This window comes from Salvia miltiorrhiza, chromosome 5 (genome assembly GCF_028751815.1).
Source record: "Salvia miltiorrhiza cultivar Shanhuang (shh) chromosome 5, IMPLAD_Smil_shh, whole genome shotgun sequence".
Classification (NCBI taxonomy): domain Eukaryota; kingdom Viridiplantae; phylum Streptophyta; class Magnoliopsida; order Lamiales; family Lamiaceae; genus Salvia; species Salvia miltiorrhiza.
The window spans coordinates 17,597,014-17,613,806 of record NC_080391.1 but is presented as its reverse complement, the minus strand read 5'-3'; the positions used below and the strand labels follow the sequence as shown (position 1 = coordinate 17,613,806).

Sequence of the window (16,793 nt, the reverse complement as noted above, 5' to 3'; positions counted from 1 at the left end):
CTAGACAGATCATAATGTTTTTTTTTTTTTTCATTTTCATTTAATTATAATTATATTTTAAATAAAATATGTAATATGCGTCTAATTAAATGCAAGATCATAAAAGAACTTAATTTGATACTATGATATTTAAAAAATAAATTTAAAATAAATGAATTATGATAATATAAAATTTTATCATATTAAATAATTTATATTTTACGTCATGCATGCTATATGGTGCTTATTCATACGAAACAAGTATTTACTTGTACGTCCAAGCGATTGACCTTTCCTCACAAAATGTTCGAGAAAATTAATTTGGATCAAATCCATACTATACTATATTTCACCAGCCTAAAAAAAAGCATATACTTTGGGCACTCGATATGTATTTAAAAATCGGTATAAATTGTCATTTTTATGAATATTATAATGGATTGTTTGAGATAAAAAAAAAATACAAATCACATGAATTTTGGAAATTAATTAAAAACGAGAATATCCGAATCTTCATTATTATTCACTTGTTAGTATGTGGCCATCTCACAAGCTACTACAAAAATTATCATGGTTTCCCTTATCAATTTTTACTTCTCGAGAGTTCAATCAGTTCTTTATTTTACAAAATAATTATATTCCTTTCATTTCTAATATATTTTAATTGCTAGTCATCCTGAAATCCTAAGTACGTTTCTTAATATAAAATAAAATAAAAATAATAATCCAACAAGTTTTTTTTTTTTTTTTCGAAAACACCGAATTAATTTTTTATTATAGAATGCAGAGGATAAACAATTACTAGTTGTTAACATGCGGGGTATACATATTTGTGAAATAGTTTGTTAGAGGAACAAAATCCATCATATCTCAATCAACTCTTTTCATTGATCTTACTCAATATAATTTGCAGTTAGTTGAAAACCACAGTTGCAGCACACGTTGTTGTTAGCAAATACCCATTTTGATTTGCCTTTTTTCATAGCTTATTATAGAAGTTACAATTTTGTGGGCAAGATTGAACCTGTTGGTGGGCTTGCAAATTCTTTCATTTTATTTTTTTTCTCATAGAAAAGTTAGATTAAATTAAGACAGAAGCCATTTGTAGCAGACAAAGACTCATGATTGTGCTCGAGCGACTTTGCTTCTTTAACACAACATTAAACAAACTCTTAAAATCTGGTGAAATTAATTTAGCAATGATCCATTTTTTATTTTTGACCAATTACAAAGTCCCTTTTTGTTGCAATGTCATGGTTTGTTAAGCTCGTGCTACTTCTCACTGACCTTCACATAGAAGTTTCATCTTCTCCAACATTAGGGTTTCGTTATTATCTAGTTCGATGATAGGTAACATGTTTCATCTCGTATTTTATTTGAAGTATATATAGATATAATATAATATTGTTAGATATATGTAGTTTATTGTTATGAACATATGAAGATGTATGGACGTTTCAACAAAATTTAAAGTCATGCACAAATTAAGTTTGCATTTGACAATGAGAGAATAACTTGCACATGTACACTCGTTATCATATGTATGAATTTTTTTGAGTCTATTATCATATCTATGAATTAAGTGTTCTAGTACGAACTTTTTTTTTTTTTTAAGTTTTATTGATTACTTGATCTGCAAATTAACGTATATACAAGCTAATATTTATAATTCGGCATTCTAAATTAATTTATGACGAGTATATATATAGGGTTGAGTTCAATAGAGAATTATCTTTTTATTCATTATGAACAAATCTATTCATTTTACGAACAAATCAACATAACTAACGAACACACGTATTTGGTAAAAATAAAGAAAAACTCGCCACCAGCAGGATTCGAACCTGGGGCAAATTGTTGTTCATGCGGTACATTGATCTGTTCATTAAAATTATAGATCTGTTCGTTTTTATTTTACGAATTCTCTGTTCTCAACAATATTTAGCTTCTCTGTTGAACCCTTATATATATATATATATATATATATAGGAAGAGGTTCTAATAAAAATCACTTTTAACATGAGAACTAAGAACCACATCTTAGCCTTTAAAATTGAAGATCTAATGATTAGGATTAAGTTGGAAGATATTCGCCTAAAATTGGCTTATTAGTATTAGATCCCGTTTTTTTTTTTTACTTTTTAATTAGACTAAGGTTACATTTATCTTTTAGTAATTAGTTAATTAAACCTAACCATTATTGGATTACTTAATTAAATCTAGTCGCGTGTTTCTACTTTTCGTTAGTAGTGTGTTTTTATACCTTTTCGTTTTTAAACTTTTATTTTATGTTCTTAATTTTTTTCTCATTCTTTCTCCAAGTCTTCTTTATTCTTCTATACTCTTAATGTCAATTATTATTTAAGACGGTTGTAGCAATTGTTGAAGACAGTTGTAGCATGTATTTATACACGATGAACACTCAATGTATTTATTAATTTAGTTTTATTCTCACTTTTAGTTGATTAATTTCAATGATTTATTTTCAATTTTTTCAAACAATTTAAATGTTGATTTGATTTTTAGGAAGTTGTACTTTTACAATGTTAATTATTATTATTATTTAAATTGATGTTCATGATTTCTATGAGTTGCATAATCAAATTATGTAGTTGCTTAATTGCATGGCAAAAAGTGTGTTTTGCACAGATGAATACGTAAACTGCATAGTTCAATGTATTTGTTGTATTCATGTAAGAGTTTAGTGCATACGAATATTTATAATTCCTAGTTGAAATTAAGGGTTTGAACTGAAATTGGAAATTGTGTTTTAATTTTGTGTGGCAATAGTTGGGTTTTAAAATGATGTGCATAGTTAAATTAGTGTGTTGCATAATTGCATATTTTAACTGCATAGTTGGGATTCAAATTGCTTAGTTGTTTATTTATTGGCTGCATAGTTAAATTAGTGTGTTGCACATTTTGAATCTGAAATTGCGTGAGTCATTGTATTTAGTTTTAAATTTGTATCTTAAATTTTGTTACATTGTAATGCATATAATTGCACAATTATGTTTTACAATTATGCATATAATTTAGTTTCAATATCGTATAATCATATTTTGTTTTTGCATCCAGATTCTGTGCAACTTGATTTGGATACTACGAATGTTGAAGATTTTAACGTGCCTGAATGCGATGATTCATTGAAACCTAAAATTGATCAAACATTTGATACTCTTGAGGATGGTGTCAATTTTTACCATGCATACGCAAGTGCATGTGGGTTCACTATACGTAAAAGTAGATGGTGACTCCAACATTCAACATCCAACATCTATGCAGCTACTCATATCATCTATGCAATTTCACAACTATGTAACTCAAAAATCCAACATCTATGCAACTACTCATATCATTTATCCAATTTCACATATATGCAATTACATCCAATATCTATGCAACAACTCATATCATCTATGCAAATGTTTAAATTCCTAAACATCTATGCAATTTCACCTCTATGCAACTACTTCCAACATGTATGCAACACCACTAATCATATATGCAGATGAAATCCGACATTGTTACTCCATGGTTTCTACATTTCACATCTATGCAACTACTCCAACATCTATGCAACAACATCAATTTCAACTACTCCAACATTATGCAAATAAGTTCATGTAATAAGTAATAATGAGACGAAAGATCAATCATGCTTAAAATATGATACTAGTTAAAATAATTGCATAAGTTTACCCAAAATTGTTATTCTATTAACACAATCTATGCAATCAAATGTATAAGCAAAACACACAACAATTGATCCTAAAAAATTAACCAATAACAAGAATCTATGCAATTCGACATCTTTGCAACAACATCCAGCATCTATGCAACAACAACTATCAACAATTAAAATTCGCAATGGTTACTCCATAACCACCATCTATGGATTTTAACAAAAATTAACAAAAATCGAACATCTATGGAACAATATCCAACCTTTGTGCAACTGAAATTCGAAATGGCCTCTGTCGCCGCCTTCAACAGATTCGTCTCTGCCGCCGCCTGCTACAGACCGACGAGCAAGAATCTCGTCGCCGCCATAAACGTCGTCGCCTTGCACAGATCAGCCACCGCACCTTCGAATTGCACCGTTTCGGCGACCAACAGTTTCGATCGCCGCCGCCTTCAAAAGTATCTTCTCAGCCGCCGCGTGGTACAGTTTCAATCGCCGCTGCCGGAAGCTCCATCGCCTAACAGTTTTGATGGGTGTATTCTAGGTGCATAGCGGTGCCAGAACCCTAGATAAAAAAGTGAAAGATTGAAATTGAATTGGTAATAGGAAATCGTGAGTAATGGGTAATTCTAGTATTACATGTTTACCCTTTAAATTTTAATTACGTTAAAATTATTAATTAAATTGTGCATCTATAATTTAATCTCAGCCATTTATTTTTTCTAAATGAATGATTTAGATTAGGTTCCTAGTTTTCATCTTAAGGGGGGTTTCTATATTAACCCCACCCTATATATATATATATATATATATATATATATATATATATATATATATATATTAATATCTCAAATTCATAAATTCAAAAAAGGGGGGGGCATATGATATGATAATTTAGATTCAAGAATCTTATAAATAATTAATTTGGGTATTGGAATTATCTCAATCCGATGCGCTTTATTTTCTGAGAAGGGAGGTAATCTGGAGCAGTGGATTTTCATGGACTCTGAATAAATAAAAGCAACTAAAGCAAATAAAGAATAAATTCAGACAGATTCTTCTCAAGATGGAATGGTTTAAAATGATGTTCATCAACATTTATTACATCGATAGAATCTGCTACGTGCATTATGCAAATTCACGCAGGTTTAATTATGTATGTTTTAATTCGATAAAGAATCACCAGATTTTGTGCTTCCAAGAATATAATACTGGTGATTTGTGAACATATAAAAAGATTCTCAAAATATTTGTTTTCCACTTTATAATGTATAAAAAAACTTTCATTTTTGAGCTTCTGCATCGCTTGCACTGTGTTCAACCAAAATTCTTGTGATAGATTTTGCAGAGATGGATCAAGAAAAAATTACAGTTCCTACTATTTTTCGAGGCCTTCGGATTCTCCTGCTTGATGGTGATACAGAATCGCTGTTACATTTAGCATCACAATTGGAAAATTATTCCTATAGAGGTACATTTTAATTAGTTCCCTTTTCCCCCCTCTTCAATCTAATATATAGTTTATAATGGAGAAATAGAAGCAGATATGTAACAGTAGAAGTTTGTAATATGTATGAAGTTCAACTTTTATAAAAAGTTTGGCAACTCTAATTAAATCTTTGCTTTTATGCAAAAAATGGGATATTATCGAATTTCTTTTCCTGGTGTGTCCTTTTGCTTTCTTGTTGTATTGATGTGTGATATACCCCTAACAAAAATTTCATTTCTAGTAAAAATATTAAAACTAAAAAGAAAAAAGATAATTCATCTGGTCGTTCTTGCTTTCTAAACAGTTACCACCACTGAACTGCCGACAATTGCACTGTCCATTTTGCAAGAACGAGCAGATCGTTTCGATCTCATCATGGCTGACATCGAAATGCAAGAAATCGACTGTTTCAAGTTTATCAAGAGTGTACAGCTTATCAAGGACCTTCCCATCATATGTAAGAACGCCCCCTTCCATTTTTCACTTACATTTTCATATTGCATCATTTTAACAATACACTTGATGGGTAGCAGTGATTTCTGCAGAATCAAAGAAGAATGTGATCAAAGAAGCCATGATGAAGGGGGCATGCTTCTTTCTCAAGAAACCAATATCTTCCAAGAATCTCAAGAATGTGTGGCAACACTTTTATAGAAAGACCAGAAAGATAGAAATCAAGAGTAGTGATTATCAAGAAGCGGAGTCTCATGGAGCCAAGGCAGAGAGAAAGGAAAAAGTTGTCACTGAAGAGGCTCCAAATGAGTCTGTAAACGAGCATTTTGGAGATAGTGATCAAGCTGGAAATGACCAGGATGGTGTAGTTGGACGAATGAGGCTCAAAAACTCGAGAAAAAAGAGGTCTGATGAAGCAGGAGAAGTCAAGAGGAGGAAATTGGATGAAAATCAAGAATTGGCAGATTCACCTAAATTTGGGGTAGCTTTTTTCAAGTTACCTGAAGAAACAGATTGCTTAGATGGGCACAATCTCTCTGAGGGTTCACTTACGCAGAGTAAGTTTCCGACGACAGCGAAGAAGGTCGAGGTTAACAAGAAGCTGGACTTAGCGACGGAGTAAGAGAACTAGTTTTCATAGTTTTGAAGGCAAAGCGAAAAATGAACTATTCATATCTAAATGGCAATGTGAAATTTGGCTAGGATAGAGTTTTGCTTTATTTCACCAAGTGAGCCCAACTGAAATTACTCATGAAATTTGATCACATTTTACATTTAGATGATTTTATGTCATGTTAAATGAATCGGATCGAACAGATATAACTAGTAGATATTATAAGATAGAATTAAATCGAACATATCTATAGAATTCAGCAAGTAGAAAAAACTAGTAGAAGCCATACTTCACAATCTCATAATAGAAGTAGAATTTGTCAAAATCTGCGAGTTTTCAACTGATCCAAGCAAATCATCGTAGTAAGAGTAGTTCTACTTCTAACAGATGTATTAACCTCTTTCTACTATGTGCAAACACTAGCTCAGTTTTCTCCCACTTTCAAGCGTTTAATGAACAAGTTCGGACTCCGATATTGGTCTCCACTACTTGATATATCAGACTTGCACAGTCTCAAATTCCGACTGTCTTACAGTGAGGTGGTTTCCATGGTTCGTTGATGCTCGGTTTTCACTCTGCGACTCTGCCACCATGTTGAGATATGCATGAGGTGCCCAACCTGCATCGCCATCACAAACCAGAATTTACGAGCATTTCTTTTGAATCTATATCCTTATGGTTTCATTTCAAAAAGTCTGTGGTCAAAATTTACAAATAAATACCATATGAGAACTTTCACGGCATATAAGAACGTGCAAGATTCTGGAAAATAGTAGCACCAAATCCTACCATTCCCTAATCTAGGTCTGAAGATGAAATGGCACAATGAGTTTATGAGGAAAGTACGAGGCCAGATTTCGATAGTCGCTAAAACATAGAAACAGGGGTAGGCAAATGATGTTGGCCAGGACATTCTATTACTTCACGGCGACTGATGCTTAACTTTATCACCTCTCTAACAACATTGTTCTTAAGAAGCTTTTATTGATAGTTATCGACCATTCTCAAGATATTAACTTGAAACAGGACAAAATTTCTTTCAAACTTCAGTGCAGTCGACAATGCCATTGCAATCATTGACTGAAAATAAGTGCAGAGAAGAGTACCGTCTATGTCATATGGTGGAGGAAAAAATTGCAAGTAACAAAATGAAGCAACTGTCAACCCTGCATGTTGAGCAATCACAGATTATTACAAGAAAGTATACACCTAAACCATGTAAATAAAACCGAGATGCCCAGGATTGTATATGAAATACCTAATAGACCTCCAGCAAAGACATCCTGCCAGTGGTGCCAATAATCATCAACTCTCGAAACTCCCACTAATGCAGCCAGGAGTAACGGAACAAAGATGAGACAGAGCTTTGCTACATGGCCTCTACGATCAAACACTCTAATTTTACCACACAAATACCAGGCCAGGAAGCCAAGCCCAGCAAAGGACCCTATATGAGTACAATAACAGTATTCAGTTCAGACACCAAAGCTCGTGTAACAGTATAAGGAAACATAAACTTTTGGGTTCACTGGACACTGATTAGTACATTGAGATTGCAGCGACAGCATATAAAGAGACTGATTTCTTGCAAAAGAAGTATCTGGTATCACTCACATGAAGTATGCCCACTGGGAAAACTTTTATGACCTTCTTTTATGACGCTCTTTGATCCAGTGCACTGGACATTCCCTGTCACATTATGAAACAACTATCCACCAAAGTGGGAAAGTACAGTTACTGAATGCTGGTCGCTGCAAATGCAATAGGAGTTGTTGTGGGTCTAAAATTACAACATAGCAACAGGACTCACCGTTTTACCATCAGGGAAGCAACGCCAAAAGAAGTCTGGTCGAGGTCGGCCAACAGCATCTTTAATTGCATCAGTGAGAACACCAGTTATAAGTACAGAAAATAGCAATCCTGAAAGTGGATGCACACAAACAATATTATCAATTCTAAGCTTTTGATCAATGTTATTAGAAAAGGAAAAGAGTAGGCAAGAAAATGAGAGTCCTACCCAACAGAGCATGGTGTAAATCATAGACATTTCGTCGAATAAAGTAGAAGACAAGGACGACAGTGAGAGGCAATATTAGTCCAACTATCTGTCACAAATTATAAAAGAGCAAATAGTTATCAATCTAAAGTTAAAAATTATTTTAACTCAATCTAAATGTAGTGGTACAACAGTACTGATTTTAAGACATTGCATACCGGAACAGCCCAAAAGGGTATGGTGTTATCTTTCAAGGGATACTTCAGGTCAGTCATCATATCTTGACCGACAAACCGGTGAAATGGTTCAATGACATTGAGGATGATGTCTATCCCCACAAGCAGAAAAAGTATAAGCCAATCATGCATGTGAAACCTGGCTACTTGAGCACCATGAGATCTTAATGTGTGAGCGCCTAACTGAATCTCCGGCATCTTGACAGCCTAGAACAACTTGAAAATAGTACAAAATTGTACCTCGCAACGATTCAGACACTAAACCAAAACTTTTGAGACGGGAGAAAAAAATAATTCCGCTGACCTCTATTATCCTTTGAGAAAAATATATAGTTAACAATCACATAAATACTAGTTCATGCAGGCAATAATGAGGGAAACCAAATTATATTTACATAACAAGCATCTGAAGTTCTGAACAAGGTCATTATATAATCAGTTCAATTTCCAGCAGCACAACAAAATAAACAGACTATGCTGGAAAGTATCAAACACTAACATAATAACACCTTAGTCGCTAACTCCTTTCTTCCATTGAGATTTTCATTTGTGAATTTCTAATTTTCCTGTAAAATTTCAGTTGTGAATTACAGATACTTCCATCTGATGTTGATAGAGTATGAACATCGATATTCTGATCCATATACACGTAAAAACAACAAACTGGCAAAATTTTCATTATTGAACAGATACTTCCAGCTGTGATGGAGACAGTACGAGTGTCGACATTTTGATTAATTGATCGAGTTCGTCTTTGCTATCCAAGCATAAGAATAGCAAAACTGAGGAAAAGCAGAAACCAAAAAAGTACTATGTACAGAAGAAGCAACAGGCACAAAGCTCACTGCCAAGGAAAAAGATCATGTATGAACGGCGTCGGCGAAAAGCTGAAGAATCATCACAGATTCCAACAAATATTCAATCATCTCCGACACCTTAATTTTCTTAAAAAGAAATATACCACGCATCAAAGAACAACTATATTTGAAAATTAAAAATAATATAAGCAACAGAAAAACGGAATTCACCTGAGAAGAGCGGCACAGTATCAATGCGCGTTCGAGAGAAACAAGAAAAAAGGAGGAAAATACGCGGAGCAGTTTCTTCACCAAATCTCTGCTGAGGTGCTATCTGCTGCATAAATTCTGCAAAACATTTTGACAAAATCCAAATTGAGAGAGAGAGAGAGGAGGGCTACGATTCTATTTTGTTTAGTCTAAATAAAGAAACAACCCCAGTCCAATGCAAGTCCAGATATTCTGACTTTCGAAGGGATAATTGTTGATTATTTAAACTCGCTTTGAAAATTGGACGTGTTTCTATTTTGTTAAAGCAGTAATTTTATTTTTTTAAAACGCATTAATTTTAATTTTTCAAAGACTGATATGCTTCTCATTTCTCGCCAAAAGAAAGCTTTGTTAGTACTCTGAAAATTTAAATAATAATAATAATAATAATTGTAAAATTTTCTGTTACTGAGAGTCAATTAAACTGAAGATCGAATCGATCACTCACTCTATTCTCAGAAATACTTCATACTTTTATTTGTCATTAACATTTGTGAGTTAGATTTAGTGCTCGTTTGGTTCAAGTAGAGGAATGGAAAGGGAATGGAATCAAATAAAGGAGTGGAATGATAACAATAACCATTACTTTTATTGAGTGTTTGGTTCAACAATGTAAATGAATCATTAGTAAGGGATTCCCTTTCTTTTGTTTCCCCTCTATTTTGAGGGGTAACAAATTGGGTGATTGGGTTACCCTCAAGTAAGGGTAATGATTATCTCATTACCCAAACCAAACAACAAGTAATGGATTCAATTACTTGATTCCCTTTCCAACCTCTAAAAACACCCAACCAAACGTGGGCTTAGACTCCACAACTTCCTTAGCGTCAAAGCTGTGTTTAATTGACGCAATTACTTGGTAAATCGGCAATAAAATTTTAAAGTAATGGTAATTTTCTGTCATTGTAAATGTCTGTATTCATTCAAAAATGAGCTCCATCATTGTCACGATAGGATTTTTATGTCACGCCTTAATTCCTTTAACATGTGATAAAGGTACCAAAAGTAAAAATTACTCGATTCCCTTGCACTCCTTTAACTACTTTAAGGAAGAGGCAAGTATGACCATTCCTCAAAGAGCCTCTATTTCGGAAATGACTCCAAGTATTTCATAAATGTTGATTTAAAAACAAACAAAAAATGTTTAAGCAAGCCACCTAAGCTCAATCTAAAGATATTTCCATAATCTAATTCTTTTGCTCGAGCTTGAATTTTCCATTTTAGAACTTGTTTAAATAGCTAAATGAGTGATTCGCGACGGAGCTCAAGCTTACATAGGTAAATTGTCAAAAGTAGATTGGTAAAGCACGCTTTCAGTTAAGATTTATTTACAAGAACAAAGGGTAAACAATGAAAGAGAACCAACCACACAGAATAACTACCAAGTCTGATGAGTTGATCAAGTAGCTCTACTTTCTTCCTGACTCCGTGGCATCAAAAGCTGAGTCAATATTGGAATCCCCGACGCCGCTGCTTGTGGCTGCCCGTTGCTGGTTCGTTCCTAACGCGTCCTGGGGTAGAGAGTTGGAACGAAGGTCCTCCACAGCGCGGAAATATGCATATGGACCCCATCCTTCCAAAAAGAGCAGGAATCTCTCGTTACATCTCATGTTTCACTACAAGATCTTGCATAGTTTCGTGACTGTACCTTCATTCTGGTATGGAGGTGGGAAAAACTGCAGGTAGCAGAAGGTAGCAACTACAAGGCCTACAACAGCAGTTATGAAGAAAATGTGAGTATTAGCATGTGTTGAAACTGCCTAGTGTCAGAGGAGAACGAACCTAGGATGCCTCCGGCAAACACGTCTTGCCAGTGATGCCAGTAGTCGTCCACACGAGAAATACCAACGAGACATGCAGCCAGGATAGGGAAGAAAACGATGCACAGTTTTGCTATGTGCCCGCTGCGATCAAAGCATTTTATTTTTGCTGACATGTACAATGCCAGAAAACCTAGACCTGCAAATGACCCTGCAAAATACCAGTAGAATTAATCGTGTGATCAAGACTGTAAGTTTGGATCAAGGCCAGAACACGACAGTGTCATCCTCGTCATCCTCTTTCTGTAAGCATTTTGTTTTGAGTGAAAGAAGGTTAAATACATGAAGTATGACCGCTCGGGAAACTCTTGTGCCCTTCTTTTATGTCGCCCGGTTTTCCATGACACACCACATTGCCCCAACGATCATACTCCTGCCGAAGGGAAAATTAAAACAAAATGAAATAGTATGTTGATCTCTGGGCAAAACATGAGCTTCTTTTGTGTTGAAACAAATTAGTCAGCTTCAGTTTTGATTCATTAAACAATATGCTCACGTATAAACACATAGTTTTCTAACCAAAAACACTTCCATCTTATATATAAACTCAATAAATCAGATATTAAGACAACATACATCACGCCCATCAGGAAAGCAACGCCAGAAAAAGTCTGGCCGGGGGCGGCCAACTGCATCTTTTATGGCATCTGTGAGAACTCCCGTTATCAACACAGCGAATAGCAGCCCTGCAGTTCATTTACTAACATGATATCAATCAGAACCACTAGTTTTTTTCATTGAACCGAAAAGGGAAAGCCCCTAATGCCTCAAACTTTCTATTAGCTCAAATACACGACTAAAATATAGTATAAATCAAAGGAAGAGTTCCAAAAGTCAGAAATAACTATACCTAGCACGCTATGGTGCAGATCATACACATCATTTCTCCGAAGGTAATAGAGAAAAAAGATGGTCATAGGCAGCAAAACTGCATACAACTAATAAACACAAAGTATACACACATATGATTTGAAACATGTTAGCTATGGTAGCCTTAAACTAAATACTATGATGTTTCTACTCACAGGAACTGCCCAAAGGGGGACAGTGTTTTCCTTCATCGGATACATAAGATCTTCCATCATGCCTTTCCCAACGAACCTATAGAACGGGTTGATGACATTCAGAGTGATTTCTATTACCACAAGTACTAACAAAATCAGCCAATCGTGCTTGTGATCTCGAGCAAGTTTCCTCCCGTGAGACCTAATGGTGTGGCGACATTCAAGCTCAAACTGACTTGGTCTAACCTGTTTTATAGCGCACAAAACATATAAGCTACCAAACTCAACAAGACAGCATTGCAGTGACAAAGTTGGATCACTTAACCATATTGTTGCATTTTTGTTGGAGACAAGAAAGAATTTCCATTATCATAAATGGTTATATTCATTGACCAAACACATGTAGATTTTTACACTATATTCAAGAAGTCAACATTACAATTTTATTCATGTTGTTCTCTTCTTACGTAATTCTGCACATTGAGTTACAGATATGTGAACTACAAGTTTACATCTTATCAAATTGAATACCAAATTAAATCCCAAAGAAACCAAATAAAAATTACGTTAATCCAAGCTAAGGTTTGGCCGTATAATAAATCAGAACCCCACAGCTGAAGCAAGTGAAATTTTCAACAAATAAACTACTAAGTACCAACTAAACAAAATTCCTGATAAATAAAGATACTAACTATACTAATTTAAAATACAAAACATACCAGAAACGGAAAAAACGCACAAAAAACACGCAACAACACAAACAAACAAACCTGAAACATTGTCCGGAAATTTGTGTTCGGACAAAAAGAAATCTTCCAACCCATTTGCGCAGAATAATTGAAACCAATCCACCTAATCCAACCTCGAAAATTCAATAATTTTGAAGGAGAGCTGGCCCACAAAAAAAGCAGAAGAAGATTAAGGGTGAGAAAAACGTTGTTTAGAGAAAATGGTAAATAATTACAAAGGAGGCGTGAAGATACTGAACCCAAATTGCAAGAAACACAGAATCTTTTTATCCTTAACAGCGCCCACAACAAGGCAACAACGCATTGCGATTTGGTGGTAAAAAAATCAGTGATGTTTAAGGAAATTTTTAACGGAGATATTTTAATTACTTACGTTGCTGTCTAACTTCAAAACGAGGGACCCCAAGTTCATCAAATCTTGGCTACAATAATTAAGAGCTTTTACTCAAGAAAAGGTAACTAATACTCATGATGATTACTGAATTTTTTTAGAGATAATGAGATAGTGGAAAACCAACTCTAGAGAGAGAGAAATGTTGAAGAATTGAAGTTTGAAGTGGAAAGATATTGAAGTTTGAAGTGGAAAGATGAGGCGCTTGGCCTACGGTTGGTGCAGTTGTATGAATCAATAATGTTTTTGGTCGTTAAAAGCCACGTTGTCTATGTAGTATCAAGTAATGTATGATGGAATGGATATAACCTCTGTATGTAAGTATTGAGGATTTTCTAATTTGAGTGAAAATTTAAAATGTCATATTCCTTAAGTTCTATAGTAAAAATATCATCTTTTATATTTCTTTATTATTTAGACTTTCGATCTTTTAGATTAAACTAGCACACGCTCACTCGTGCGATGCACGATCAGTATCGAAACTGAATGATTTTTTAAATAAATAAATAAATTAATTAAATATGTATAATATAAATATGAATAAATGTAAATGTAAATATAAATCTAAATAAAAAATTGAAATTATCCACGATATAATTTCAATAAAAAATATGAATTCGAAAATATATAAATTTTCAATTTTGTATTTTCAGTTACCAATTAATTGATTTTCATTGATAATGTGTATAAATATATAAATTCACTAAAAAAAAGTATAAATGCTAATGAGTATCATTATATATCATACAATATTCTAAGATGTTCAAAACTATTTGTTTGAATATAGTTTAATAGTATATTTTTGGACTTCTTATTTAATCATATTTATGTGGTCATTTTGTTTGAATACAAATTCTAAAATAAAGTTCATATACAACATCCAAAGAATTGATTTTGAGAATAGACATGATTCGTTTTCATAATAAAAACGGTCAGTTTATTAAGTTTAATTTTATAATATTGAATAAACTTAATTTTATTAAGTTTAATTTTATAATGATGTTGCATTATTTTAGTTGGTGTTTCGATTTTAATAAGAAAAACTTTATCAGAAAAATAGTTTCATCGGTGAGTCGTAAGTGCATGCATGCCATGTAATTTGAATAAACATAACAACAATTATTTTTATATGCATCAAAGTTTTTATTTGTGTATTTTACAGACAAATATCTTTTATCAATGGGTTAGCAGAAAAAATAAAGGGTTGAACGTATTATTCATTTTCAAAAATAAAAATGTGGAGTATATGATTTAAGTAAATTTGAATAGACATGCTACACAAAATTAAACTCTTTAATTTACTTTTATTTTATATTTTAAAGAGAATCAATTATGATTCTCCAATTAATCATTTTTTTTTGCTTAATAGATAAGTAATTGTCAATCTAATAGTATTAAATTAAATTAAGAAATAATAATAATAAATATTTTAATATAAATAAATATAAAAATCCATATAAAAATATACTGAAAATTTAATAAATCTAAAATCGTATTTGAACATCTATTTTAATATATATATATATATATATATATATATATATATATATACATATATAAATTTATATTAATATAAAATTCACTTAAAAAATTATGTTTAACCTAAAGAGTTCTAAAATGAATAGAGTTGCATTAAATTGTTATAATAATAATAAAAAAAAATGAATGAAGGAGAAAGAACCGTATAATAAAAAGAAATTAGAAAAGAGAAATGAGAGATAAAAGATGAGAGAGAAAAAAATTGTAACTTTAATTGATAATAACTTATTTATTTCAAATTTATTTTTATAATTTTTATATCAAATTAAAGATCTTTTTGTTATCTTTAATTTAACATCCGTGTTGAATATCTTTTTATTAATCAAAGTTGACGATTTTTATAAAAGAGTCAAAAAAAGGTGAGGAGAGAGAAATTTTTGTGGGAAAAAGTAGCGTTCTTTTATATACTAATAATATAGATAATGGAGCCAAAATTGTTTTTTTTTTTTTTTACCAAAATTGTATTTTTTTTTATAGTGTTTTCCTTCTTCCGAAATAAACTCAAAAGAACTATAGGACTTTTTTATACTTTTCCATGCAAAAATTAAATTGCTTTAAATATTACGCCATTCGTCCCAATGATAACTAGGGGTGTAAGTGAGTCGAGCTAGCTCGCGAGCTACTCGGGATCGACTCGAAAATTACTCGAAATCGACTCGGTATAAGTCGAGTCGAGCTCGAGCTCGAGCTACTCGACTAGGTATCGAGCCCGAGTTCGAGTTTCACCATACTCGACTCGTTAGGCTCGCGAGCCTAATCGAGCTTTCAAACAAATTACGATTTTATCCCTATATTATAGCTTAATTACTAATATAGCTCATAATATATACAATTTGTTGAAGCATGTATGAGACGAGCTTAAACGAGCTCGAGCTCACCGAGCCTAAACGAGCTCGAGTTCGATTAAGGTTCAATAATCGAGTCGAACCGAGTCGAGCTCGAGCTCATCGAATATGCAATCGAGTCGAGCTCGAGCTCAAAAATCTCAAACTCGAGCGAGTCGAGCTCGAGCTCGAGCTTGATACATATAGACCGAGCTCGAGCTCGAGTATGTCAATACTCGACTCGACTCGGCTCATTTACACCCCTAATGATAACGTTCCAAAAAATGAGCTACATGTAAATTTAAAAATTATAGATTAAATAAATGAAGATAAAGTAAATGATGAGGGAAATACAGAGAGTAATGAAAAAGTAAAAGATAGATACAGTAAATAATGAGAAAAGTAAAGAGAGTAATAAAGAAATTTATCACTTTTTGAAACATTATAAATGAAACGTCTCAAAAAAAAAAATTGGGAGTAGTATTTAAGTGTTGAGGTATAGGTGAAGAGGCCTAGTCAAAACCTCCAATTTGAGGCATCAAAATTTCTCTCGTAAGAGGTTATTCGCTCAAGTCTCATTGGTATTTTTATTTATTAGTCAATTCATTATAATATATATTTTATATACTTTTTTAAAAATGTAGGGGCCTGGCCACATTTACTTTACTTGCATGAAAGAGTTCAAGTCCAGCACATTAATTATGCAAACTTATGCATAACTTTATTTAAGCTAACAAATGTTTGTGGACAACTAGTGTTGCATCAGCATGATATGTGGTGAATATTTATACATTAATTTTAAGAAATTGTTCTCATTTTTAAAAAATAAAATTAATAGGAAATTCAAATACATTTTATACATACTCCCTTCGTCCGGCTATTTTGAGACTTTTTTTGGACACGGAAATTAAGTAAGTAATGTTTTGTGTGTAGGACGGAGGCAGTATA

At 32.9% G+C, this 16,793-nt stretch overlaps 3 protein-coding genes across 13 annotated transcripts; 1 reads left to right on the top strand and 2 right to left on the bottom strand.

The window, feature by feature from the left end:
- Nucleotides 1-4,926: 4,926 nt before the first annotated feature.
- On the top strand, nt 4,927-6,393 carry LOC130986467 (two-component response regulator ARR10-like). Its single transcript, XM_057909895.1, has 3 exons — nt 4,927-5,135; nt 5,458-5,610; nt 5,687-6,393. The coding sequence occupies exons 1-3, from the start codon at nt 5,015-5,017 to the stop codon at nt 6,226-6,228; spliced, it is 816 nt and encodes a 271-aa protein (XP_057765878.1). The 5' UTR covers nt 4,927-5,014; the 3' UTR covers nt 6,229-6,393.
- A 90-nt stretch (nt 6,394-6,483) lies between these two features.
- Nucleotides 6,484-9,850, bottom strand: LOC130986466 (lipid phosphate phosphatase 2-like). 11 transcript variants are annotated; one of them, XM_057909890.1, is made up of 9 exons: nt 9,685-9,850; nt 9,480-9,596; nt 8,434-8,667; nt 8,237-8,324; nt 8,030-8,139; nt 7,834-7,927; nt 7,478-7,666; nt 7,326-7,385; nt 6,484-6,838 (listed from the first exon to the last, which is right to left on the bottom strand). In XM_057909890.1, the coding sequence occupies exons 3-9, from the start codon at nt 8,647-8,649 to the stop codon at nt 6,717-6,719; spliced, it is 879 nt and encodes a 292-aa protein (XP_057765873.1). In that variant the 5' UTR covers nt 8,650-8,667; nt 9,480-9,596; nt 9,685-9,850; the 3' UTR covers nt 6,484-6,716. The 11 variants fall into 11 exon arrangements, with proteins under 11 accessions (XP_057765873.1, XP_057765874.1, XP_057765876.1 ...); XM_057909891.1 differs by having other exon boundaries at nt 8,434-8,709; nt 9,685-9,743; XM_057909893.1 differs by having other exon boundaries at nt 8,434-8,658; nt 9,685-9,743.
- Nucleotides 9,851-10,729: 879 nt separating this feature from the next.
- Nucleotides 10,730-13,698, bottom strand: LOC130986464 (lipid phosphate phosphatase 2-like). Its single transcript, XM_057909880.1, has 9 exons — nt 13,331-13,698; nt 13,113-13,233; nt 12,364-12,588; nt 12,189-12,276; nt 11,915-12,024; nt 11,621-11,711; nt 11,301-11,489; nt 11,167-11,226; nt 10,730-11,091 (listed from the first exon to the last, which is right to left on the bottom strand). The coding sequence occupies exons 1-9, from the start codon at nt 13,393-13,395 to the stop codon at nt 10,928-10,930; spliced, it is 1,113 nt and encodes a 370-aa protein (XP_057765863.1). The 5' UTR covers nt 13,396-13,698; the 3' UTR covers nt 10,730-10,927.
- Between the last annotated feature and the right edge of the window lie 3,095 nt (nt 13,699-16,793).

What these genes read in the sequence shown, in the direction of transcription:
- LOC130986464 (XM_057909880.1), bottom strand. Translation starts at nt 13,395, where the DNA reads ATGCGTTGTTGCCTTGTTGTGGGCGCTGTTAAGGATAAAAAGATTCTG. An exon ending in TCTGCACCATAGCGTGCTAG is followed by an intron (nt 12,025 to 12,188) that starts GTATAGTTATTT and finishes AATGAACTGCAG; the next exon opens with GGCTGCTATTCGCTGTGTTG. An exon ending in GCTTTCCTGATGGGCGTGAT is followed by an intron (nt 11,712 to 11,914) that starts GTATGTTGTCTT and finishes TCCCTTCGGCAG; the next exon opens with GAGTATGATCGTTGGGGCAA.
- LOC130986466 (XM_057909886.1), bottom strand. Translation starts at nt 8,649, where the DNA reads ATGCCGGAGATTCAGTTAGGCGCTCACACATTAAGATCTCATGGTGCT. An exon ending in GCTTCCCTGATGGTAAAACG is followed by an intron (nt 7,928 to 8,029) that starts GTGAGTCCTGTT and finishes TTTGGTGGATAG; the next exon opens with TTGTTTCATAATGTGACAGG. An exon ending in CTTTGCTGGAGGTCTATTAG is followed by an intron (nt 7,386 to 7,477) that starts GTATTTCATATA and finishes CTCAACATGCAG; the next exon opens with GGTTGACAGTTGCTTCATTT.
- LOC130986467 (XM_057909895.1), top strand. Translation starts at nt 5,015, where the DNA reads ATGGATCAAGAAAAAATTACAGTTCCTACTATTTTTCGAGGCCTTCGG. An exon ending in GGAAAATTATTCCTATAGAG is followed by an intron (nt 5,136 to 5,457) that starts GTACATTTTAAT and finishes CTTTCTAAACAG; the next exon opens with TTACCACCACTGAACTGCCG. An exon ending in CAAGGACCTTCCCATCATAT is followed by an intron (nt 5,611 to 5,686) that starts GTAAGAACGCCC and finishes GATGGGTAGCAG; the next exon opens with TGATTTCTGCAGAATCAAAG.